General features: G+C 29.6%; 3 protein-coding genes across 3 annotated transcripts; 2 read left to right on the top strand and 1 right to left on the bottom strand.

Moving 5' to 3' along the window:
* Positions 1-125: 125 nt before the first annotated feature.
* LOC109805079 (chlorophyll a-b binding protein CP24 10A, chloroplastic) lies at positions 126-1,517 on the bottom strand. Its single transcript, XM_020367030.2, has 2 exons — positions 1,207-1,517; positions 126-844 (listed from the first exon to the last, which is right to left on the bottom strand). Exons 1-2 carry the CDS (start codon positions 1,431-1,433, stop codon positions 295-297), a joined length of 777 nt encoding a protein of 258 aa, XP_020222619.1. The 5' UTR covers positions 1,434-1,517; the 3' UTR covers positions 126-294.
* A 13,451-nt stretch (positions 1,518-14,968) lies between these two features.
* XYP1 (Bifunctional inhibitor/lipid-transfer protein/seed storage 2S albumin superfamily protein) lies at positions 14,969-16,541 on the top strand. The gene is made up of 3 exons (XM_020367187.3): positions 14,969-15,352; positions 15,574-15,600; positions 16,146-16,541. Exons 1-3 carry the CDS (start codon positions 15,007-15,009, stop codon positions 16,337-16,339), a joined length of 567 nt encoding a protein of 188 aa, XP_020222776.1. The 5' UTR covers positions 14,969-15,006; the 3' UTR covers positions 16,340-16,541.
* Positions 16,542-24,841: 8,300 nt separating this feature from the next.
* Positions 24,842-25,502, top strand: LOC109805314 (chaperone protein dnaJ 20, chloroplastic). Its single transcript, XM_020367352.3, has one exon. It carries the CDS (start codon positions 24,896-24,898, stop codon positions 25,442-25,444), a length of 549 nt encoding a protein of 182 aa, XP_020222941.1. The 5' UTR covers positions 24,842-24,895; the 3' UTR covers positions 25,445-25,502.
* The last annotated feature ends 262 nt before the right edge of the window (positions 25,503-25,764 follow it).

Genomic DNA, 25,764 nt, shown 5'->3' on the forward strand with positions numbered 1-25,764 from the left:
CTATCTTCGGCTTTGCATGTGTGTGTTTTTCTGCCTTGCAAATGAGTATGACAAATATAATGACCAACTTGCAATTTTGAACTATTTCACTCCATCTGGTTTGGAAATGAATATGGATGGAAGTATACATATGAGGTGTCAATATTATAAATATATAATGCAGATACAAGGTGAATGCATCCAAAGTTTAGAGCATAAAATTTGAAAAATTTTCAAGGGAGAAATCTGGCTCTACAGGACAATGATTCAAATTGTCTCCCTAGCCTCTCAATTCAACTAAGTACATTATTTTGTTCACAAACCAAGAGCACCAAGAGGTGTCTTCCCTTGTCCAGCCTCGAAGTAGAAAATCAGCATAGCCAGCATTGCAATCCTAGCATGCTTAATCTCAGCCAATTTCAATCTCTCCAACTTCTCTGTATCTGGAATGTAAACACCATCCCTGATTGTGCCCGCAAATCCCAGAGGATCAAAGAATTTGCCCCCAGGGTAGCCTTGATCGCCAGTAGAGTTAACAAAGTTCTCAGCAGTTCTTGACCATGGGGTGGCCCATTCCACTGACTGAGAATCTGGGTTGAAGAAATCCACCCACCTCTTGCTCTCAACCCATCCCATTAGGAGCAACTGGGTGCCCAGAAGAGAACCAAAGGAGAAAGGAGCAAGTGCATTAGGATCAGCACCAGCCTCAAACCATGGAACTCCACTCCAGGCCTGACCAATAAATATGCCCACAACTGCAGCCATTGCCCACCTCCCATGAATGAGTTCAGCTTCTCTATACCATTTCAGGAATGCTGGGTCCTTTCCTAGTCCTAGAGGGTCAAAGCCATAGTCACCTGGTAGCCTGCAATTGCAAAATTGAACGTGAAATGAGTCCATCAAATAGAAAGTAGAATTAGCCTCCAATTCAACCTTACAAATTCAGCTTGTAAAATGAGAATTTCCACCCACTTGTATACTACTAGTTGACGTGAAAACTCCTACAGAGTAGAGACTATTGCGGGGCGCATTTAAAGGTTAATGGGCTAATAGAAAAACACATCATTATCCGAAATCTTAAGCCATTAGGTATATAAGTCTTGTCTCTGATATATACTTCATTGAGCCATTTCTTGATCAACATGAGACTAACCACTCATAATTGAATTTCAAACAAATAATATAAGAAATAAAAGAGAAATTGAGTAGAAAGATGGGTGGACTCACGAGCCATCAAGCCATTCTGGATCAGTGAAATTCCCACCACCTTTTACAGCAGGGATCCATGACTTCTTTGGTGCAGCAGCAACTGCCACAATAACTCTTTTAGGACTAACAGCACCACCAACTTTGCCACCAATGCTAGCAGCAAGGAGGTCCTGACTCCTCTTTCCTCCACATAAGAAGTGAGATCCAAACCCATTTAACACAGCACCAGATGTTACAGCTGCCATCTCTCCTTGACCTTAAACCGAGTCTGGTTTGGAGTTTTCTTTGCATATACACATTCACTTGGTGATCTTATATGTGAAGTGTGGGAAAATCCGAGGGAGCTCTCATACAAAGCCAAGTAGGACTATGAAATCTATAAAAGAAATCTTAGGCTCTCGTGGATAGATTTTGGACCAATGGGAACTTGGTCTCCATCCCCGTCCCATGTTTCATGCAGCCACGTGGATCACCTCATCACCGCATATTATATTTTGGTCCCTTTTATATCTTATGATGTCCATCCTTTTCTTAATGTGAATAGTTCCTAATAAAAGTAAGATAACGAAAATCTGCCCACAAACACTATCAATATCAAACATGTAATCTTATTTATATAACTTTGAACGAAACACGAGAAATTCTTCTACAAAATACATATGGTTTTCGTAAATTAAAATAATAAAAAAATGGTACAGTGTGATTGAGTAATAGGTAGTTCGTAGTTGTAGTTAAGCTAAGCTATATTTTATTGATTATACTGAAACCATGGTGTAGGGCATACATAGGTTACCTAAATATAGTAATGATAAGTGATAACCCACTTATATATATATATATATATATATATATATATATATATATATATATATATATATATATATAATAGTAAGATGTTTGGATAATATATACAAAATCATATTCTAATCTAAATTTGTTCACAAAACAAAAACGCAATAATGACACAATGATTTGTTTAAATAATTTTATATAAAAATTATTATAAAAACGACTTTGAAAAAAACTGATAATATATATTATATTAACTAAACGCATATTTTGAAATTTCAAAATCAAATAAATGCAGAAAATACAGAAAATGTATTTTTAAGTCAAACACACTTCATATTAATTTTCCTTATTTTAACTTCTGCACAAGCTGGATTTAGACCACGAGTTAAAATCCTCTTCGCCTTTCTTTTTGCTTTGGGATTTTTCTTCTTTATTAGTTGTAGTGCTTCCATTTACATATAATGAAGTATGAAGAAATTTATTGAGTTAAGTTAACGTGACATCTCCGATACACCCTCCCCATTTATATATATTGTTTTTCCCATTTATATACATTGTTTTGATATCCCACACCAGGCAATGGGGCTCAATATTGGGCTCTCTTTCTGCTAACGACACCCATCTATTCTACCAATTTGATTATTGGCCCGTAGTGTAGAATTCTGATCCATTCTGCCAGGTTTTATATTTTTTGTTGGTCCATGTTCTACTGTTTTTTCCCCCAAAGTCCACTATTCTAAAGTAGTACAAGATAACACATAAATTGCAGCACATTGTATAATTATTGGCCCAGATTAGAGCAATCGAACAAATGCTTATGCGGCCCAAAGTGTGGGCCGTAAGGGTGTTACTGTTTCTTTATCATTGATTAAAAGCAGATGTTATGAAATTAACAAAATTTAATATAAATAACTAATTTTTTTAATATGTATAATTTTGATTTTGTTGTACTTATAATAAAGAACAGAAACATAACTTATAAGCTAGTTTTGTGCCTCGTAAACATTCTTCTCCCTAATAATGTTTCTTTTCTTGAAAGTGGTGTAAATACAAATAACTAAGTAGATTTTCCATAATACTTCGAAAAATTTTCGAGTTCCCATCAATTGGACGAGTGCAGTTCCTAAGTTTCATTTTATTTTAAGGTACTTACAAATCAACTTTCATGGTTGCTTTATGACATTCACTTGTCTTTATTGTAAGTTTCTATTCAAGCACTATATTACTAAGTTCAGCCTAACAAAGTCTAACGAATGTGTACAATCACACCTAAATTCTTACCAAGTCAAGGAATCATCTAAGGCCTACTAAGTCATATTTCAACATGTGTCATATGGTGAATTACTATTTTTTTTATGCATAAAAGTTTAGATAAGTTTTATGAGCATTTATTATAAAAGTATTTACGTATTACTCATCAACAAAATTTTCACATATATACTAAGTTTTCTTATATTAATTTATCTTAATTATTATAAAAGCATTATGATTAATCACCTATAAACTTTTTTAGTTGACATTTAATTTATAATTTACAGACTAATAGTTTTTAAAGAATAAACGAAAGCCATATAAAAATAATCAACTCGTTAACATTTAGCAATGAACAAGTTCATAATTTTTTTCAGCCGTAACCGTTTAAAAATTTATGCAATCATAATTGTTCACAACTGAAACACAAGACCCTTTAAATAACTCCATTTAAACTCTTTCTTTATAAATTGAGACAAAGACATAAAGGACACATCATGTACAAGCATTACGATTGTGTAACTAAATCGTTTTAAGATGTTCTGTTTTCCACCGAAAAAATAGTTGACCATATTTTATCTACTGTGTTATTTGATATGAAATACGTTTGCAGAAATTACACAAATTTAAATTAGAATTCAATGATAGAGGATAGTATGACCGTTCAAGAAAAATATTACAATAAAATTTTCTATTAATAAAAATAAAACATGTATCATTCTTATATTTTTATACTGAATATCAATTTTATTTTTATTAGGCATTACTTGTATTCCTTATTATTTTTTACTGAATAACATTTGAAGAAGAAAAAAAAAACAACGGTCATAACAATAATTATATTATTATTCTTGAATTTCAAAAATCACCAATCAAATTTAAAATTGCAGAATGAGAATGATAAAGGTTTGAACATCATTATTTGGAGAATACCATGGACCACACCTCGGTTCTCAATAGAGAAAACCTTGCTGGCACTCTGTAGTTAACGTTATATGAAAAATTATTAAAATAATTAGCACATAATTTTTTTAATAAGATTATTTTTATTACATATTCTCACAGTACCTTATATATCACTTTTTCAACTATTTTATCCCAGGCTTCCCACTTTTCTTTCTCCCTGGTTGTAAAAATATTTTTAAATGTGAATCAGAAACAACATTATCCTATTTCTATTAATTTGTTTAGATAAAATGATATAAAATTATTTTAATTTAATTTAAAATTCTGAGTTTGAATTTAAAATATACAATGACATTAAAGTCTATAATAATTTTATCTTAATAGAACAATGTTATTTTTAACAAAGAATACAAAAAATATAAAAAAAAAATATTATAATATAATCTAAAGTATGAAATTACCCTATGATCTAACTAAAGCATCATGAGGGTCATCTATTCATGCATGGGAGGGTTAGAAAATCAAGAGTTAAGGCACATAGTTTGAACAATAAAATACACAAGAAGGAGCTTTCCCATTAATGATTATGGAGAGTTGCTGGTTGGCTTAAAATAAGGCAAAGCCACCTCACCTCGTCCAAAACTTTGTTATAACTTTTCAATATTTTAGCATCTCATCAATGTCTACCTATGTGTCTATCTTTCTTCTTTTGCTTTCGGAGGCACACAACGGCACAAGGTATAATAATAAGTGTTGTGTGTTCCCTTTTGGCGAGGATTGTGGAATTTGCTTCCATAATTGTCACTAATTTTGCCTGTGCTTGTGATTCCAAATCATTATAATCATTTGCACTTGCTGGACCCAATCTCATAATTATGTACATCCATGCTATTTTTGAGTCAAAAGTTTTCAAACAAGAAAATTGTTAAGTAATTACCACTCCTTTTTATTATGTGCAGTACTATATATATCTTTACAAACAAAGCAAATCATGTTCTACAAATTTGAAGTTTGAAGATTCAACACATTTTTCTTCTGGCTTCGATGTCTATGTTCAACCAATTAATAAGACATGAATAAGTCGTAGTAGTACATAATCCATGTAGCATGGTGGAAAACTAACGTGGGAGACATTTTAATTAGCTAGGGGACCAGACCGAATTATCATTCATGTTGAAGATCATCATGTGAACGTCTCATGCTCACTTTATATCACTTTCCTCCTATTTAATTTTTAATAGTATTCATATTTGTTCAAAGTTTATATATATATATATATATATATATATATATATATATATATATATATATATCAGTTACATAGTCTAAAATATCAATGGGAGTAGATCTAGTATGACATAATTTACTATGATATCAAGAATTAAAGTTCAAATTATTTAAGAGAAATATTCACATTTAGTATAAAGAATATCTTGAGTAGGTTTATCATAAAAGGAATAAAAAAGATAAAGAGAGTTTAAAAGAGAAATTTTAATAATTGAAATGTTTTATAAAATATTTATTTGATGTTAGATTTAGTTTTTTTCCATCTATAAATTATGTCATTCTTTTTAGCCATTCTAAGTAGTAGGTGATGGACTCAATTTATGAAATTATTACATAATGCATGCTTTTTATTTGTCTTGACATGTGTATTGTGTTCTGTCCTTATTGAGTCGTACACGATTTCTTGATGGGACTTCTGTGCTGTAAGAGATTGTCAGGATCAAGAGTGAATGATCATGGTTTTCATGCTGTCTTCATGTCAACAGTGTAGTTTGAAATTTTACATCTTGAGCTTTTATTGATATTCATATAAGTAGGGACGGATTTTATTGGAATTTCTAAGTTCTCTTGTGGGACTGATTAAATAAAATTTAAGTTTTCACTATTTGTTTATTAAGATTCGTATAAATTTTAAAAATAAAAATATATTAAATAAAGTATAATAAAATAAAATATTAAATAATTTTTAAACTTTTTTAAAATTTATAAACTTAATTTATATATTAATAATTTTTTATTCAATAATTATATTATAAAAATTTGATATAAAATATGAATTATTAAGTGAAATAAATTTAGATAGATTTACTGTTCTTTTCTCCCTCTCTATAAATATATATATATATATTATATATATATATATATATTAATTTACTTCAAATATTTATAAAATTGTAAGAATTTTTCTACGACATGAATTCTGTTTTAAAATTTTCAAAAGAATTTAACTATCTTAAATTTAAATTTTATAATCTTAAAATATGAAATGATAAATATATGTAATTATTTTACAACTATATTTATAAATAAAAATTTATTATATTTATAATTTTATAAATAATATTTTAAATATTTCTGAATTAATAAAAAGTTTTTGAAAGTGTAAGTGGCAAAATATTTCACATTCTCCCTTGTTTCATCTTATCCATCTTATCCTTTTCTATACAGTCTCATTTAGTAAAGTGTGTTAAAGAAATAAATTTAATCTGTTTAATAATTAAAAAAATTATATATATACATAATATTTATTGAAAATTAAATAAATAAACTTAACTTTATGGTAATAATTAACTTAGACACAATAAGTAGATACAAAAATTCATAAAAATAATTAATTGAACTATTTATACTTAGTTAATGTATTATAATATGATTTTAAAATATTGAATGAAAAATATAAATACCGTTAATGATAAATATAAAATACTCATATATTATAATATAATATTTTTTTTGTAATTATAATACTAAAATATTAAAAATAATATTATAAAAATAAAAAAATTTGAAAATATTACTTGAACAAATAATCATTTTTAAATTATCCAAAATTTTAAATATTACAAAATAATATTATATTATATTATTTTTTTAAGAGATAATTTTTTTCCATTCTAAATAATTTATAAAAAAATAATGTTAATGATCAATATAAAAATATTCATATATTATAAAAAAAATTATTGTAATCATAAATTGCAATGTGTTAGAGTTTTTTTTTTTTTTTGAGGAAAATTGATGTATATAAGGCGAATTTTGTAAAATGAACTTCAATAGTACATAAATATAGAATTTTATAAACAAGTTAGAGAGATATGTTTTGAAATCAACGAAATTCGATCTTCAATCCAATTTCATCGCAAGATCTCTTTTCTTCCTTTGATCAATAGTTGGTATGGTATAAGTTGAGATTCAAGTTGAGGAATTGAAAATTTTATTGAGAAGTCACTGTATGAAGGGTTTCAATGTTTCTTTTCTCTTCCTTCCTTTCCTTGATTCAAGAGCTATTGAGGTAAGGGAAACTTATTGTTTGATCTTTTATGTTGTATATGTTGATCTTTCTCTATTGGTTCATGCTTTTGGCAAACATTTAAGTTGTAATAAAAGTTAAAACCCTAGTGTTCTTTGTTCTTGGTATTCTTGGTGAGGAATGAAGGAATTGATGATTCTTGTGTGTATTGTTGTTTAAAGTCACTTTTCTTTTCAGTTTTGAGTTGTATGTTGTTATAGATAGTAGAATCTGAGTTGCTTGCACGAATTGTTGCATTAGATGCGAGGATTTGGATTTGTTATGTTGTTATTGAGTTGTTGTGTTCATTCTTGAATTCATGCATGTGCTTTTGGGCTTGCTTGCACAAAGTGTCCATAGGGTCGCTTAAGTGAGCAAGTGAGACCAAGGAGTAGTCTTTGGCATGGTTCACTTAGAGTGCTTGGTGTGGGTATTTAGAGTGAATTTTAGTTGGTTAGGGAAAGGTTTTACTTAATTAAGCAAGCTAAGCTTGCTTTCTAAGGGTGCTCTTTCGTTGAGTTCGTTTAGAGTGAGCTCTAGGGTGCTTGAAACCCTTATTTTACCTTTGAAACTTGTATATTCTTAACATATATTATTGTGTTGATTGTTTTACATGGTAATTGATGATGATTGAATCCACTTCATCATATATTGATATATGATGATGTATGAAGATATTTTTTAAGTTGATGCATGTTGTTTAAGTTGTGTTGTTACGTTGATTTGTTGAGTTGTGTTGTGAACATAGGATTAGAGAAGAAGTGTTGTTTTTAAAGTTGTGATATCTCATTGTGTTGATATATGTTGTGGTGCTCTAAGAGTCCAAGTGTTGAAAATCCTCCTTAAGTATTGTTGTCTCTTAGAGTGAAGTATTGAATTTCCTCTAGATTTTTAGTTGATACCAAATGGGGGGCAGGTCGAGCCATACATGTTTAGAAGCGACTAAATTGAGTAAGGTATGAAGTTGATGGGTAAAATCCTTAATTAAATACTTGAAAGATGTGTAATATCACAATGATAGTTAGCAGATTATACTCATAGGTGACTTGATTAATGCATGTCAATGTCGTGGTGAATCCATACCCAAGTTATACTATTCTTGACGACGGGTATTGGACTCCCTAGTATAAGTGGCAAAATATGAGAAATCATGTTGTATTGTAGATTATTATCCAAATTTGTTGTTGAACTAACAAGTCAAAAAGTTTAGGCCATTAAGTTTGATTCAGTAGAATCAAACCACTTAAATTGTTTACATGTGTTGTAAGAAATCTCTTAATTGAAATGTGTGATGACACATGAGATATTGTGTTATTAATATGTTGTATTGATGAGTTGTATTGTTAGTTGGAAAATTGCAATGTTGTTGAGTTGTGAGTTGGTATGTTGATATGTGTTGTTGTATTGAACTTAGATTATTATTATGTTGTGTTGAGTAAGTGTGTTGTTAATATGGTGCGATGTTAATATATTATGTTGTAAAGATATTATGTTGTGGAGTTTTTATGTTGTGAAATGGTTATATTGCTAAGTAGAAGAATTATTATGTTGCTAAATTATTTTGTTGACATGATATTAGGTTACTTATATGAAGTAAATGAAGTATTGTACATCACTTAGTTGTCATTCTCATCTTTAAACAATTTGGTTTGTGGCATTTTGTTGGATCAAAAGTGGTTGACGGTTGCAAACAGGGGTAAATGTCTCATTATTAAAGTTTGAAATGGCTTGCCTTGTGCCTCGTTCACATTGAAAATTGGGTTGAGGACTTTGTTTAGATTCTCGCCATTTGTTGCACAATTGATGGATCACATTACTGACTTGTGAAAGCAGAGGAGGTCAAAGGTTTTCTACATAACTACCAACTTGTAGGTCATGTCACGAATTCGTCTTATATTCGTGTGGCAGAAATGAATAACAACTAGCCAAAACAAATAATTTAAGAAAAATGATAGTGAGTGCTCTAATCACATTAAAAATTTATTAATAACAACACATTCCCTTTATAAATTTTGTTATAGTTTTTAATAAAAATAAATCACGTATTAGTTTTTAAACGTGTTCCTAGAATACTGATTAATAAGATCCAAATTTAAATTGATATCCAGCATAGCATGAATTATCAAGATGGAAATTTGATTTTAATTTAAAAGTATTAAATATTTTGTAATAGGTAATTTTATCTCTCATTATTCTTACCGGGAGAAAGAGACACCATGTGTTTCAATATATTTATTTTAAAATAAAAATAAAATAGAACTAAATTATACATAAAAATAAAATTGAAATAAATTATACATAAAAATGAAATTGAAACATATGTTTTTCCTCTTTAATTTTCATACTAATTTTATGAATTATAAATTTAATTAGGTAACTATTTTTTAGTGGGTTCCAACTTTCATAATTGATGCCAAATTTTAGTTTCATTTTAAGGTCTACAATATCATATAAAATATTTTGTATGTTATGATATTTTAAATCACGTTTTTTATACAGAGTTAAACTTGTTTCAGTATGTGCAGCATCACAGATAGATCTAAAATCTTGACAAAGGGGATCAATTTGTTTTTCTTCCTTTATAGTTATTTAAATACACAACTTCAAACAATATAGTGCATTAATTAAAGTTTTTGATGAATAAAAACCTATCAAAACTTTACAATATTGTTCATTATGTGTTTGTTAAAAGTTTTCTATAAATTTTTTATTCAAATATATTTTTCAAACAATTTTATACATAGATATATTCTATATTTATAAACCATGAGATGAAATTTATAATAAGAAGACTCTTACCTACCCCTCTAGATTTATCCTTGTGGATCACTATATAATTATATTCGCATAGTATGTTGTGTTTATATTTAATTATTAATTAATAAAATCATAAATTTTAACATGTTTAAACTCGAGCACAAACAAAAAGATGTATGTTAATGTATAAAGAATTTACTATGATTTTAGATATATGAAAAAAATGTTATTTAAAGAAAATGAAGCTACAATTAATTATATATTAAAAAAATTAAAAAAAATGTTTGATTTTACTTTTATTTATTCAAATTTTACCATTTATATTATATTATTTTATTAATTCTTATAACATCGAATATTTTTCAAAGATTCATATTATTCTTTAAAATATTTTTTTACATATCATAAATTTATAAAACCTTTTCAAATCTTAAGATATAAATCCATAAAATTCAAAGAATAATTTTTAAAAGTCTTTTAAAAAATTTAAAACATTTTTACGACTTGTGGTATGGTTATACCTATTCTTCTTGTACGGGACATAGTACATTATCAGTTGCCCATATGGAATTTATCGCTAATCCACGTAGTAACTTCATAATCTTTTTTAATAAATAAGTAAATAAATTTAAATGAAAATTGTGAGGCCCCCATAAAACTCTCCCTCTCTTTTCTCAACTCTGATTCACTCTCACTCACTCTCTTATTCTTCTTTTTCTTCTTGTCCCAAGGTGGTACCACTGAGTAAGAGATTCAGAGCTTTTCTTCTCCTCCGTGGTTGCTCGAGCTTGTTTTTCGCCGTTCGTTCAAGCTCTTTTCTTCTTCTTCATTGTCTTCATCTTCTCGGAAGCTTGGATTCTTGCATCGAGGTAAGGGAAACTAGGTTTTTCGCTATTTTTGGATGAAAATGAGTTCTAGAAGCTCATTAACTGTTGGTGTTGGCTGATTTTGGCTGAGTTTTGGTGAAAAATGGATTTTTGGGGTCTTTGGGGTTTTGAGAAAATTTTGGGTTTTCCTTGATTTATGGATGCATGTGTAAAAAGGTGGTACTTTTGAGGTGTTTGATGAAAATGTGGCATTTTGGCTGGTTTGCATGTGGAATTTCTGTTGATTTATGCAGGTTTTGAGCAAAATTTTCGAAGTTGTAGGGTTTCTGATTGAGAGCACGCCGGGCGCTATTCTTGGCGCCGGGCGCGTGGCCAACAGAGGGCTCCATTGGTCAAGCACGCCAGGCGCGAAGTTGTGTGCATCGGGCGAGCTTGAAGATGGATGCCCCTAGATGGCTCACGCCGGGCGTGGTTGGATCATGCTGGGCGTGGTTGGATCACGCTGGGCGCGCTATCAGTCAGTGACCCACCCTTTTGGTTTCTGGTGTGGCACCGGGCGTGGAGACTCCTTGGGAGTCTCTGCCAGAGGTGGCGCCAGGCGCAATTTGTATTGCGCCGGGTGTGAGACCCTAGGAAGGTCTTTGCTTTCTTACGCCGAGCGCGGGATTAGCACGCCGGGCTTATGAGACCTCGTGAGGTCTCTGCCTTCCCTCACGCCGGGTGCAATAGGAATTGCGCCGGGCGCGCTGGTCCCCTGGTACTCTCTGGTTGTGCCACGCCGGGCGCGACCATGAGTGCGCCGGGCGCGTATGATGATGTTGAACTATATGCTGATAGTTGTTGAATTATGCTGAAATTGCTGAGCTGAGATGTAATTGATGAAAATGTTGTGCTGACTAGATGGTTATGCTGAATAATGATGTTAAGCTGTTATAGATGTATATTGCCGTAAGGCTGAGCTGTTGTAGGCCGTAAGGCTAAGCTGTTGTAGGTCGTAAGGCTGAACTGTTGTAGGCCGTAAGGCTGAGCTGTTGTAGGCCATAAGGCTGAGCTGTTGTAGGAGATCTCCGAGCTGATATGTGTGACGACGCATTGTGTGCTTATTGCTGTGTATGCTGTTTAACTGATGAGATGTATGCTGATGATGTGCTGATAGTTGTAGCTGTTCATATTACTTAAATATGTTTTATATGTTGATTCTTTACACTAGCTTACCCTTTGTTGTTTCCATGTGTTGGACTGTGATGATCATACGTTGTATGGGAACAGAGTAGGGTTAGGTTGGTGATAGTGGCAGGACTGCAGCTGGCAGATAGAGGAGTTTTATTTTGCTAATGTTTTGATGTTTTGGCCACTAGTTTGGCTATTTTGGGTTGTATTTGTATATTCTGATGTAGCTCAGATTGGACCTTGTATATATGTATATATATTCTAAATACTATATGTATATACTTGTTCTTTTCTGTGTGCATGCCGTCGTTGTTGGGTAGCGTGTGGTGACCAGCCGGGTCGTTACAAAAATAATGATACAAATAAATAATTTAAATAAATCTTTTTAGTTCAACTAAATAATTTAAATAAAATTTTTTAATTCAAATAAATAATTTAACAAAAAAATCATAATCTAAATTAATAATTATTTTATATACAAATTAATATAAAATATTAGTTATAAAACAAAAAAAAATATAAATGAAAATAAAATTGCATATAATATTAGTTATATAAATATATAAACAAAATATTAAATATTAATTTTAAAATATATTAGTTATATTAAAAATATTAATTATAAATAAAACTACACGGATAAAAAGAAAATTATATAGGGTATTAAACAAATTTTAATTTCATATTTAAAAAACACATAAACTTGAATAAAAAGTCAACTTATATTAATATTATCTATAAAATATTAATTACATTTTATATTAATCATTCAAAAAATTTATTATAAATATTTAATTTTATAATATATTAATGATAAAATGAATAAAATTTAAAATTTAAATAAATGAAGTCAACCTTCAAATGAGATACATTACATTTTAGAAGAATAAATTTTTTGACATTATTGCATTTAAAAAGTCATCCTTTAGTATTTTCTTAAATATTAATTTAATTATCTACGGTGTATATGAAGAAAATATATATTTTAATTTTTATATATTTTAAATATTTATATATTTTTATCATATATTAATTCTTTTTCTATTATCACAATTTTTCAAAATTAAATAAAAAATATAAAAAATTTAATTATCATTCATTTTATGAGTAATAATTATAATCTTATGTTGTAATCATTTTATTTATATATTATAATTTTTATAATTTTTATTTTATTTTATTTTGCATCTCACTCGATGTTATGGCCACGTGTCAAGGTAACTCGGCTTCAACACTTTCCTTTTAAAAGGTACCTCTCTCGCTGTCCACCATAACTCTCGCAAGTCGTAAAGATGCAACTTTTCAATTTTTTTCAAATGATTTTCAAGAAACCGGTAACCAGTCAACCTTTTCAACAATGATTATACTCATTTAACCAACATTAAATACATTCTACAAGAATACTGTTATTATTATTTTTTTTACAATGAAGACTTTTATTATTTGAATGAAAAATCAGTTTGTACTTTCATTTAATTATACTCTTTATTATTATTAGTTTTTTTACAGTTTATTATTATTAGTTAAAATTATAATTTTTATAAATTTAAAGAAATTTCTATTGAAAATATATGTTAAAATGTGTATATTTAACTCCTCAAAACTTTTATATTATTGCATGTTAAATTACACTTTTATTCTTCAATTTTTAAATAAAAATATTTACTTATCTAATTTTAAAGAAATAAATTAATCTTGTAATCAATAACCATTGTTGATCTTAAATTTCAATATTAATCCATGACATTATTATTTAACTAAGATAACATTTAATAATATGATATTTAGAAATGAAATTAAAAATAATATAAATAAAATTTAATAATAAATAAATATTAATTACTTATTAGAATAAATATAAATAAAATAATTATATACTTCGATCTTTAATAACATGCCACTCATATATCATTGGTTAATGCAAAAATTTAATTGTCTATACACGTTAAATTAACTGTAAAACTAAAATTTTATATTTTTAAAATTAAAAAAAATAATTAAACAATAAAATTATAAATTATAAACATAGGGTTAAAAAAATATAATTTAAATTTAAATATATTTTTGATCTCTCAAGTATTATAGTTATACAATTTTAATATTCTGATTATTAGTTGAATAATTTTAATTATTCAAGTGTTACAATTGTACAATTTTAATCTTTCACGTTAAAAATTCAATAATTTTTATTGATGTGATTCTAACATGTGATATGATATATCAATGTTTTTAATTAAATTTTTAAAATATATTTATCTTATCAAATATATTTATATATTTTTATAAAAGTATATTAATGTTCTAAAAAAATATATTAATATATACTAGTATATATTTATAAAATCAATAATTTATCTATAAATACGATAATAATATTATTGATAATATTAATTTATCAATAATATTATAATATATATAATTTTATTTATTTAGTGATAATCAATATATATCACTTAATATATGAATTAAAATTATATTATATATAATTTTAGGTCAACAAATGTATAATTTAAAAATTTATATATATAATTTAAAAATTATTAGATGTTAATGAAAAATGTTAAAATTGTATAATTACAAGAGGAAGTAAAATAATGTAATTAAGTTTTGGAGGATGGAAATCTCATAATTGAGATATTTGAAGACTAAAATTACTTAGTATAATCTAAAATTATCGAAACCAAAATCACATAGCTAAAATACTAAAAAAAAAACATATAGTGAGTAAATAATGTCCTTGATTGGTGGTCTGGCTTGGCTCTCTTATATAAGTGCCTCACTCACTCCCACAAACACAATCCCACTTCACTCTCTTTCCAAATGGCAGCAACAAAACTGTCTCTGATTCTCTGCGTTTTGGCCCTGTGGGGCGTCGTTCCATCTGACGCCGCGTCCTCCCCACACGCCCCGGCACCCTCCGTGGATTGCTCCAACATCGTGCTCACCATGGCGGACTGCTTGTCGTTCGTCACCAACGGCAGCACCGTCACCAAGCCCGAGGGCACCTGCTGCTCCGGTCTCAAGTCCGTCCTCAAAACCGCTCCCGCCTGTCTCTGTGAGGCCTTCAAAAGCAGCGCTCAGTTCGGCGTCGTTTTGAATGTCACCAAAGCCACCACTCTCCCCGCTGCTTGCAAAGTCATCGCTCCTTCTGCCACCAACTGTCTATGTATGTAACTCAATTCTGCCTTTTAACCTTTTATTTTTTTTTTTTTTTAAGAGTGTTGGGTTCATCAAAGGTTTCATTTTTATGCATCGATCATGGTCCTACATGACTTGTCCCGAGTTTTTTTTTTTGTTTTGAACTTCGGATCTTGTCATTTGTTTTTCGATTTTTCTCCCTTTCTCGGTTCATGTCAGTAACCGTGTTTGTTTCTGTTTGCTTTGCAGTGTCTGAAGCGCCTGCTGCTGCTCCTGGTATGTTTCTCACTTTTTTATTTTATGCCATTTAACGATAAGAACCATATATGTCTTCTTTGGCTGTGGATAATTTAAACTACATATGATTATATTATAGTTGTGAATTGTCATGTTTATTTGGACGGTCTGTCTGCCTACCAATTCTACTGATACGTGAATTTCTGCTAATTATATTGCTGGTTTAAAGATTTTTCAATAATTTAAACGGCTATATGGGTTTGTTGATTATTTTGTCAGTAATGTAAAGAAATGTAAATAATTAAGTCATTAGACTATGCCAAGATGAAATTAGTTTTCTATAATTTTTACTATTATTTGGAGATTACAAGATGAAATCAGTCTATAATTTTTCTCCTTTGTTAGTTCTGAAATGTAAGTTCTTCAAGAGGGACATAAATACAAAAATTAGAAAACCAAAAAATATTATCAATATGTCCTGTAATTTTTTTTATGCTTTATCATTAATTTTAGTTGTATGAATATTTTTAACCAGTTTGATATTGGTGGTGTTTCTAATTGAATTATTATTATTTATTTTGTAGCTGTAGGCCTCTCTCCACAAACTACTCCATCTCCTCAATCATCTGATGCTTCAACTCCTGGTTTGAATGGTCCTGTGAATGAGGTATCTCCAGTACCAGCACCAGCTCAAGGGAACACAGCATCAGCGTCGTTCCCATTTTCAGCTGGATCCTTGCTTGTATGCATAATGGTAGCTGCATTCTCAGGCTTCTGAGATGAGTTTCGTTCCATTGCAAGAGTAGAGACATGACATGAGGGACTATTTTGATGTTTCTTTGGGTTTTACCATTGGAGCTCTTCTCATTCTATGTTTGACTTAAGTAGATAAAATTCATTCTGGGGAGTGACTCGAACTTATTTTGAGCTTGTACCCTCTTTTTATATTTATATATATTACCATATGAATTACAATATTATTTTGCTATCTTTTTTTTTTTTGTGATAATCGATTAGTACATGTGCCAATGTCACAAGGGACGACATGCTATGGTGTATGAGCACTAGCGGTTAGTGCGGGAGACTTCTTTTCAATCGGGGTTTTTCACTTTTCATAGTCTCAACAACCACCTGTTTTTGCAAAATTATTAACTCCACACGATGGGTCCTAGTTCCTTGATTAAGCACAAATGTAGCTAAATAATGGACCTAATCATATATGCTTTCCTTGCAACCATAGTCATATTCCGGTGTTCTAGTTTGTATTGCCACGCCACATTGTTAAAATCAAAATACTTTAAACTATCAATTGAATATGCCTTTTTTGTGCTTTTGATATGTTAGCACGGACTTTAGGTCTAAAAGAAAGAAAATTAAATGACAGAGTTTGTTAGTGGTTTAGATTATTAGAATATTATTGTATTTAATTTTAATATTTTATATTTCCTTAAATAAGATGATGATATATGTAGGGTTATTTTTAGTAGTTATTAAGTTATACATATGTAGTTGTTTTAGTCTATGAGGTTTTAATGAGAAATATCAATGTTTGTATTTATCTTCTCCATAGCTTTCTTGTAATATTATAGGAGTAGTGATAGTATAATATTAGGTTTTTATCAAATGGTGCTTTCATCAGGTTACTCCGGTCCCACACCCAATTCCCCATCATAGAAGACCATCTCCATATCCTTGTTGAGCAACTAGAAGTTTAACAAACGAATATTGACCAACGTCATCTGGATGACACATGGTATGCTTCTTTGCAAAATACGCTTAACAACTTTGCTTCCTAAACCCAAGGTTTTGTTCACTGAACCACAGAACACTGGTATCAAGAGCAACTACAATATCACCAATATTACCAACAATACCATGGACAAGTTCCATACCAACAATACTACTAGCAATACCTTGGACATGGTTCATATCAACAACAATATCAACATTATTACACATATCATCGGTCTATAGTTTTGCACTACTAGCAGGTCTATGGTTAGCCCCAACTTCAGTCTCAAATTCATCCTTATCCTTACCCCTTAGTTCAACCCCATTATGTCTAACCCCAACCCCAACAACATATTCCAATACCAACAATTCAACAAAAAAATCAACAGCTTCAAATTTTTGTCAACCAACTACCCTTACAAAACCCATCATACCTTTTTCAAAGTCTTATATCCAATCTAAAATGAGCACACATGGTGAGAAAAATTATGGTCCCAAAATTTTGTAGATGGCTCCTCTTAAACAATTTAATTTGTATGAAGATGCATTACTCCGTCTTTTGCACGTTCCCTAACCCAACCCCCATTGTACATGTGTCCAAAATTTTCTATTTGTTAAACTTTTGGTTTCCCACAACCCATTTCCCCTAGCCTGGTGCGTTGTGCACTCAAAATTAGTCGTACCTTTTACCAAGACAATTGTCACTTTGTTGTCCAATAATTCCAATTTTGTATTGGATTTACCATGCCCTATTGCTCATAAATTCCCATTCTTGGCCAACACCCCACAACATCCACTCCATGACATAATGCTGACTACCAAATTTTTTAAGACAAATTTTTTAAGACTTAAACTTTCTTAGATAGATATTTTTTCATTGGTTCAAATTTATCCTAGAACATTAAGGACAAGTTTTTGGTGGAGTTGTCAATAATGTCAGTATGGGCTTTAGGTGTAAGATTGTACCTAGATATTGTAAGGATTTTTGGCTAGAGTTTCGGTTGATCCTAATAGGAGGCAATATATAAGGTATTCTTTTACAATTGAGCTTCATAAGTTCAGTTCTAAATTTTTTTAGAGAGATAGTTTAGAGAGAGGAGCTCTAATTCTATGAGTCTTTCCTTCTCCTTAAACCTTTTCTTGATTGGTGGATCCTTTTCCTGAGATTTCTTATCTCGTCTTGTGTGTCTTAGTTCACGTTTAGAAGCTTGAATATACTCTGGTGCTGTACAGAGTTCTTCGGAGAGCTTGATTCCCTTTTTCTCTTATCCTCATCATCTTGGTGAAATTGTTGAGGTAAAGGAAGGTAAGATTGATAGTGAATGAAATGATTGAATTGCATGCTATTGATTCAAATCATGTGTGAATGTATAGTTATTTTATTTAGTGAATGATGAAATGGGGTTTTAGATGTTTTTGAGGTGACTGAGATGATTTTGAAAGACCTTGTTGTTACATGTGGTGGTTTTGGGGCAAAATGAGTTGTTGGAAAGATATATGTATGAATGATTGAGTTACATGCATGAATTGATGTATGGGTTGGTGGATTTTTGGATTATTAAAGTGTTTTGCAGGGTTGGTGTTCTTGAGCTTCAAATATGTAGGTTTATAGGCTTGCTTACTCATAGCGCCCATGGGGATCGCTCTAAGCGAGTAGGTGTGACTAGGGTATGGGTGAGTTTTAACTTGGTTTGCTTAGAGAAAATTTGTGATTGCTTAGAGCAAGTTTTGGCTTAGAGCGATCAAGGACTCACTAGCTCAAAGTGAGTTGAGGTGGGAGTTCAAGGGTAGTCCTTGACTTTGCTCACTTAAAACGAATTAAGGAACATTTTGAGCGAATTCAATCACTTAGAGTGAGGGTGATGTCGTTTGAAGCAACCAAAGTGAGACTCTAAGGGGTGTTCTCTGTCTAAGCTCACTCAAAGTGAGTTTCTTAGAGCTTAAAGCGAAATTGTGTCACTTGGAGCGAGAATCTTAGACTCTTGAAGCGTTGGATTCCCTCTTTGTTGTATGAGTTGGATGTTTGTATGAAGGTTTAATCTAATGCCTTGTATGTTGATTATACATTGATATGAGATAATGTGTGATGATGATTTAATTATTAATGATTAAATGATGTATGGTGAACATGAATAGAATGCTTAAGCTTATTGCATGTTGTGTAATGTAAGATGATAACTATAAGCATTAGTATGCTATATTTGTGTAATTAAAATGATGATGTACATTGATATACTATGTATGATTAGTATACTATACTTGGATGAGTTGTTAAACATTGGTATGCTATACATAAATGGTATGATTTAATCTTTGTGTACATTTACTTGGGGTAATATATATAGAGGATATATGTTGAGGTGTTGATGCTAAGAATGCTATGAGCATTAAATCATATTGATTGACTTAGGATTAGGGAAAGGGATGTTGTTTAGAAAGTTAAAGATCCTACATAGGAAATCTTATTTTGGCGCTCTAAAAGGCCAATGGTTAAAACCCTTCGTAAGAAGGTGTGAAATTCTTAAAGTAGATTTTGTGGAGTCTCATTTAGGTCCTCAGCCAATGTAGAATAAGATTTGAAATCGAGGGCTATCACCCTTAATTGATTACTCGAAATGTTATGTGATTCCTTGTGAATAATTAGTGGACTAACTCCATATGTGACTTAGTAATACATGTCAAGGTTATGGTACGCGTATACCCAATTATATTATTCTTGACTATGAAATCAAACTTTCCTAGTGTAAGTGACAAAATTCGAGAAATCATGTTGGGATTGTAAATCCAATTTGGTCGATGAGTATATCTATTCTAGAGATGATCGGGTTGATGTGTCTATCTAGTGTAGAGATGATTAGTTGATTTGGTAGGGTCAATCTACTTATATTACTTAGGTGTATTAAGAGATATCTATAGGTGAATGTGTGACGATGCATTAATTGAGGTGGATGCATATGATGTGTTGTTGATTGGTGTGTTCTTATGCATTGGTTGAACAGCTCATTGTATGATATTTACATGGCGTGTAGCTTTCAAACTGATTATTGTTATAAGGATTGTTGTATGTTGTAAACCTTGTGTTATTAGTTTGAAGGTTTGCATCTGGGTAAGTATTATAGATATTTTTTTTCCTATACTTGTATTTTTTTGAAATCTAGCTTACCATACTTGTTTCTATGTGGTTTGAACTGTGATAATGATACATGATATGAGAGCAAGGTATGGATAGATTGCAGAGAACTTCCATGGAGGTCTTTAAGTGGATGGTGTTTTTGAATATTTTGTGCTACCATGTTATGGTAGTATTGTTTGATTAACACTTAGGTCATATATTTGACTATTACGAATAATTGTACTTATATTATTTATCATTGTATAGTTATTTTTTTTTCTTTCACATATATGCATGTTATATAATACATATTCACGTAATTTTAAATGTATGTCTCTAAGTAGTAAGTTTTCAGTGCTTATTAATAATTACACAAAGTGTAACAATTATAACGAATTGTCATATTAAACTCAAAAAAAGAAAATTAAATGAGATGCAAAAGGATGATCTTAGAATATTATTATGTTTAATTTTTGTTATTTTATATTCTTTAAAATAAGATAATGATACATCTAAGTCATTTTTAATAGCTATTAGATTATAAATATGTATTTTTTTTAAGTGTATGAAACAGCAATGAAAAAATATTAACATTCATATTTATTTCCTCTATAACTTTTTTATTTAGCCTTTTATGATAAATTATAGGAGCAATAGTAAGCTTTTAGCTTTGTATCAAGATATGAGCTTTACAAGTTTTGGAAATGATTGCTGCCATGCGGTGGTCCTTTGTATGCGCAGAAAGGCGTTCGGCGCGTGCTTCATAAAAAGAAAGCGAATGCAATGCTTCATTTTATTATTTTTCTAGTAAAGCTTTAACAGAACAAAATGTTGTCAACAAGTTTGGTTCATCTTCTACTTTAAAAATGGGGTCAAGGATTTGAATTTTGACACGTATATAATGCAGAAAATCTTTAAGGAAACACTTTACTCATAAATGTCCGCACATTTTTCGGAGATTAAAAATTTTGGTATAGGACTCACATATAATGATATATGCCAAAATAAAGAAACGGTTAAATAAGTGTTTAGTTTCTAACTTTTTAAGAATTCGTTTTTAAGTTCTTAATTTTTTTATTAACTTTTTATCATATAAATTAGTTTTTAGAGTTAAATCTTCTCTATTAATTTACAATATATATTAATAAATAATGATTGACTTTATTATTATTATTTATATAACTATTTAATAAATGTCAAATCATATAATATATATAATTTTTTTATTTATTTATAGTCATACATTATTTTTTTTTAAAATAAAATATGTTAAAACAAATATTTATTTATATAATCATAAATAAATAATAAAATTACATTTGTTATATGTTATTAAGTACTCATCTGGGTATTAATAGTTGAGTTGGTTATAATTTATTAACGCATGTCATTACTTGGCAAATAAGAGTAAAGTCTAAAAACTAATTTATGAAAAAGTAAATTAATAGAAAACTAAAAATTGAAGAAAAAAAATAGAGGGTGCATGACAGGCCTAAGGTTGGGTGGCCCATTTGTTCGTGGTGTTCTACTACAGTGAGTGGCCCATAATATAAACGTCAATGAGGACAAATTGGTCAGGAGTTGGTGGGATGGGTATGGATTTTGAAATTTAAGTTACTCAAAACATGAGGTAGAGTAGAAAATAAAACGATTTTATAAGCTATTTGTTCGAAAGAAAGTTCAAAATGTCTAAAAGACATAAATGTCCCTAATAAAATTAAACTATGTAAAAACAATCGTATTTTCGTATTTTTCTCATTCAAAACTAGCTTTTCCTTCTAATCCGTGTCCCATATATTTTGTGATCATTCCTCCTCTCTAACGAACTAAAATGCTAAAATCAACTCATCAGTTTTTAGCAGAGCTAATGAGACAACCCACTTTGAAAACCCATTCTATCATCCCTAATTTTGGCAAGCCTTGCATCTTTCCCATCTTGAATTCCTCTTCCTCGTTTATAAATTCTTTATTGGAACTAGCTCCAATTTTCTTGGCAATCTCCCATCAAAACCTCCAAGTTAGTTACAACCTTTCAAATAGAAAAGAATTGTTTGGCAGAATTGAGTAATGATCTACTTATCCAAAAAGTAAGTGTCTCATTAGTCTTACTCTACTGAATAACTCATGTTCTACATAAACTTTTAACGATTTAACTATTAAATTAAATTTTCTTAATATATAGATTGATATCATCATATAAAATATTTTTATTATTATATATTAATTTAAATGAATAAAATAAAGTATCAAATAATTTATTTTTAAAATTTTCAAACTTGATTTAAGTGTGTAAAACTTTTAATTCAACAAATAATTCGTTGAAATTTGTACCAACAACTCAAATTAAGTTTTCAAATTTAAACTAGTATTAGGGGATAATAACACACATAATTTGCATGCCTAAGGATTAAAATATACTATTTTCACATATTTATAAGAGTTAAGAGAAATGTTTGGAGCATATTCTTTTCAATACATTCTATTTTATTAAATGTAATCATTGAAAATCATAAAATTTTAAGATACACATCCTAATTGATGAATTTCTATTATGTATTTATAATTTTAAATAAAAAAGTTTGTTTGAAAGAGTATACTTGAAAACAAGTTAGGCATATTAGATAAACTAAATAATTAATACTTATAAATAATATTTTACATAATCAAAATAATATGTAATTATTAGATTTTGAATTCTGGGTATGCAACAATGTGAGGTAGAGTTTTTTATTTTATTTTATTTATCTATTAGAATTACAATGATGGTACCAAAGTTTGAATTTAAGATCAAAGAAAGAGTTAATCTTGTTAAATATTATAACGTATATTTGGAGAGAAAACACTTTTTAATAGTTTATAATTTTATAAATTATCTTTCCTATGTCAATTTTGGATACATATATTATACATTTGAAATTTGTTTTTACAAGTATGTGTGGTTTAGTTTGGTTTGAAATGATTTCTCATTTCAATTCAAAAATTAGATTAAAACCGTGTGATTTTAAAATTTAAAAAATCGAACCAAATCATTAATTTATAATTTTTTTATATTGATTTTAAGTTTTTTTTTTAATTTTTAATTTTATCAATTTACAATTTTTCAATTACGTTTGTTGGGTTTTAAACAACCTTACTAAAAATCATTGTATTACTCGTGATTCTAGTATGACAAAAATCATTTACGTTTGTTGGGTTTTAAACTTGTGTAGTTTCTTTGAAATGGTGATATCAATAACTCATTAGTTATCAAGTAGTATGTATTTAACCACAAGATGCCCTTTTAAAGATCATTTTAGCATTAACATAGACCAATACAACAGTGATGCTAATTAAAATTAGTAATGGTTTAAAGCAACACTAAGGAGTTTCAATTTATTTTAAAAAATTGAACCTCTGCGTTAGACTAGTGTGGACTTCTCTGCCCTTAGTAGCGTTGCTGTCAGGGTCAACGCCAGTGTTTAAATGCAAGAACACACTTTTTAATTGGTCATGATAAGCCAACAATGTTTGACTATCAATTAAGAATGACACTTATACTCAAAATTTTAATTGAATTTGATTAAGACATCAATATATAAATAATCTAGTTGTTTGATTCAATTGATTATGAAACATATATTTACTATTAAAATTAATGATTTATTTCTTTTAAATCCAAATGTATTTAAGATAAATATTTTTTTTCAACATAATTTATTTTATATTCATAGTTAAAATTTAAACTCTAATCAATTTAGTTAAAATATGTTATTTACTAGGAAAATACTAGGTGGACTACATCGTGCAGATACACTGCATTTATCCAAGTTATCAAAATACACAGCTTTTGACCCTCTGCTAACTATACCAAATTCAGAAACAAACACTACTAACATCAACTCTATCAGTCAAACATGGTTGCTAGTACCTTCGTCACATTTTACTCTTTCTCCATATTTTACATGCTATTAAATATATTTTTGTTCTCATAAATATAAAATAAACAAATATTTTTAAATATAAAATAATTTTTTAATCTAAATAATAACTTTTAAAAAATTATATTTTCGTCTTTAAATATTGATGATGAATTTGTAAAATAAAACTTATACTTATAATAAATTTAACAAACAAAAATTACCAATTAATTTGTTTATTAATAAAAATATCCTATTAAATTCAATTAATACAATATTAAGAGGGTAAGATTATATATTTAAATACATTATTAGTCATAGCTAGGTATCTTCTGAATGATGACAGGCTGCTCCAGGAAAAGTCTTATTCATAACCCAATACTTAATTTTTGTTTGACATTTCAACGTGAAATATTGGTCCACTAACATGCACAAAATAATCAACATTAAATAATAGCAGTTATTATCACACGTGTCCAAAGCCATCCCCATGCTAGGCTCCTTCTCACCCCATAGCAACTATTAATAAGTGAATCCACATCCATTTTCCACACTCATTCAAAAATAGGTACAATTAACAAGAACTATATACAACATGGATGTTGTATCTTTGAGCTCAAGTTCAAGCCTAAGCATGTCCATGCCCTTTCAATTTCACGGCCACAACAAGCAAAGAGGCTCTAATGTAAGGTTTGGCACCGTTTCATGCAGAGCCACAAGACAAGAAAGCTTGTACAAAATATTGTCCGTGAGTCCAGGAAGTGCAACAATGGATGAGATTAAGAGGGCTTATAGATCAATGGCTCTTCGGTACCACCCTGATGTGTGCCATGATCCTTCGATGAAAGAGGAGTCAACGAGGATGTTTGTGCAACTAAATGCAGCATACGAGACCTTGTCCAATCCAAATCTTCGTGCACAGTACGACCATGAATTGGGCTTGAGAAGCAAAGTGGTCATGAATATTAATGTTGGTAGTGATGATCATGAGAGATGGGGAAGTGGGTTGCATGAGGAAGTGATTGAGTTGAAGACAAGGTCTCGAAGACGTATGGGGCACAAAGGGGGGTCGGGGTCATGTTCATGGGGTAGTACCTCCAGAATGAGGACACAAAACATGAAAGGGAGGCATTCATTTTCTTAAGATCATATGTTATTAATTAATTAATATCGTTGAATACATTTTTTTTTCCTTTGCTACATTCGTTGAATTTATTTTTGATACATGCACTTAGAAATTGTTTGCATTTATATATGTATATTCTACTGTTATATAATTAATATGTAAAATTATACGTGATTATATAACGTGATTAAATTTATAATGCAAGATTTCAACATAATATTTGGTGATTATAATAAAAATATTTTTTATTACAATAATATATATGCATCAATATATATATAAAAAAAACTCATTCAATTTTTTGCCATTTTTTCATACGCTACAAAGTCAATCATTTT

The sequence above is a fragment of the Cajanus cajan genome, chromosome 2, assembly GCF_000230855.2.
Source record: "Cajanus cajan strain Asha chromosome 2, NIPB_CcT2T_4, whole genome shotgun sequence".
In the NCBI taxonomy this organism is placed as follows: Eukaryota; Viridiplantae; Streptophyta; class Magnoliopsida; order Fabales; family Fabaceae; genus Cajanus; species Cajanus cajan.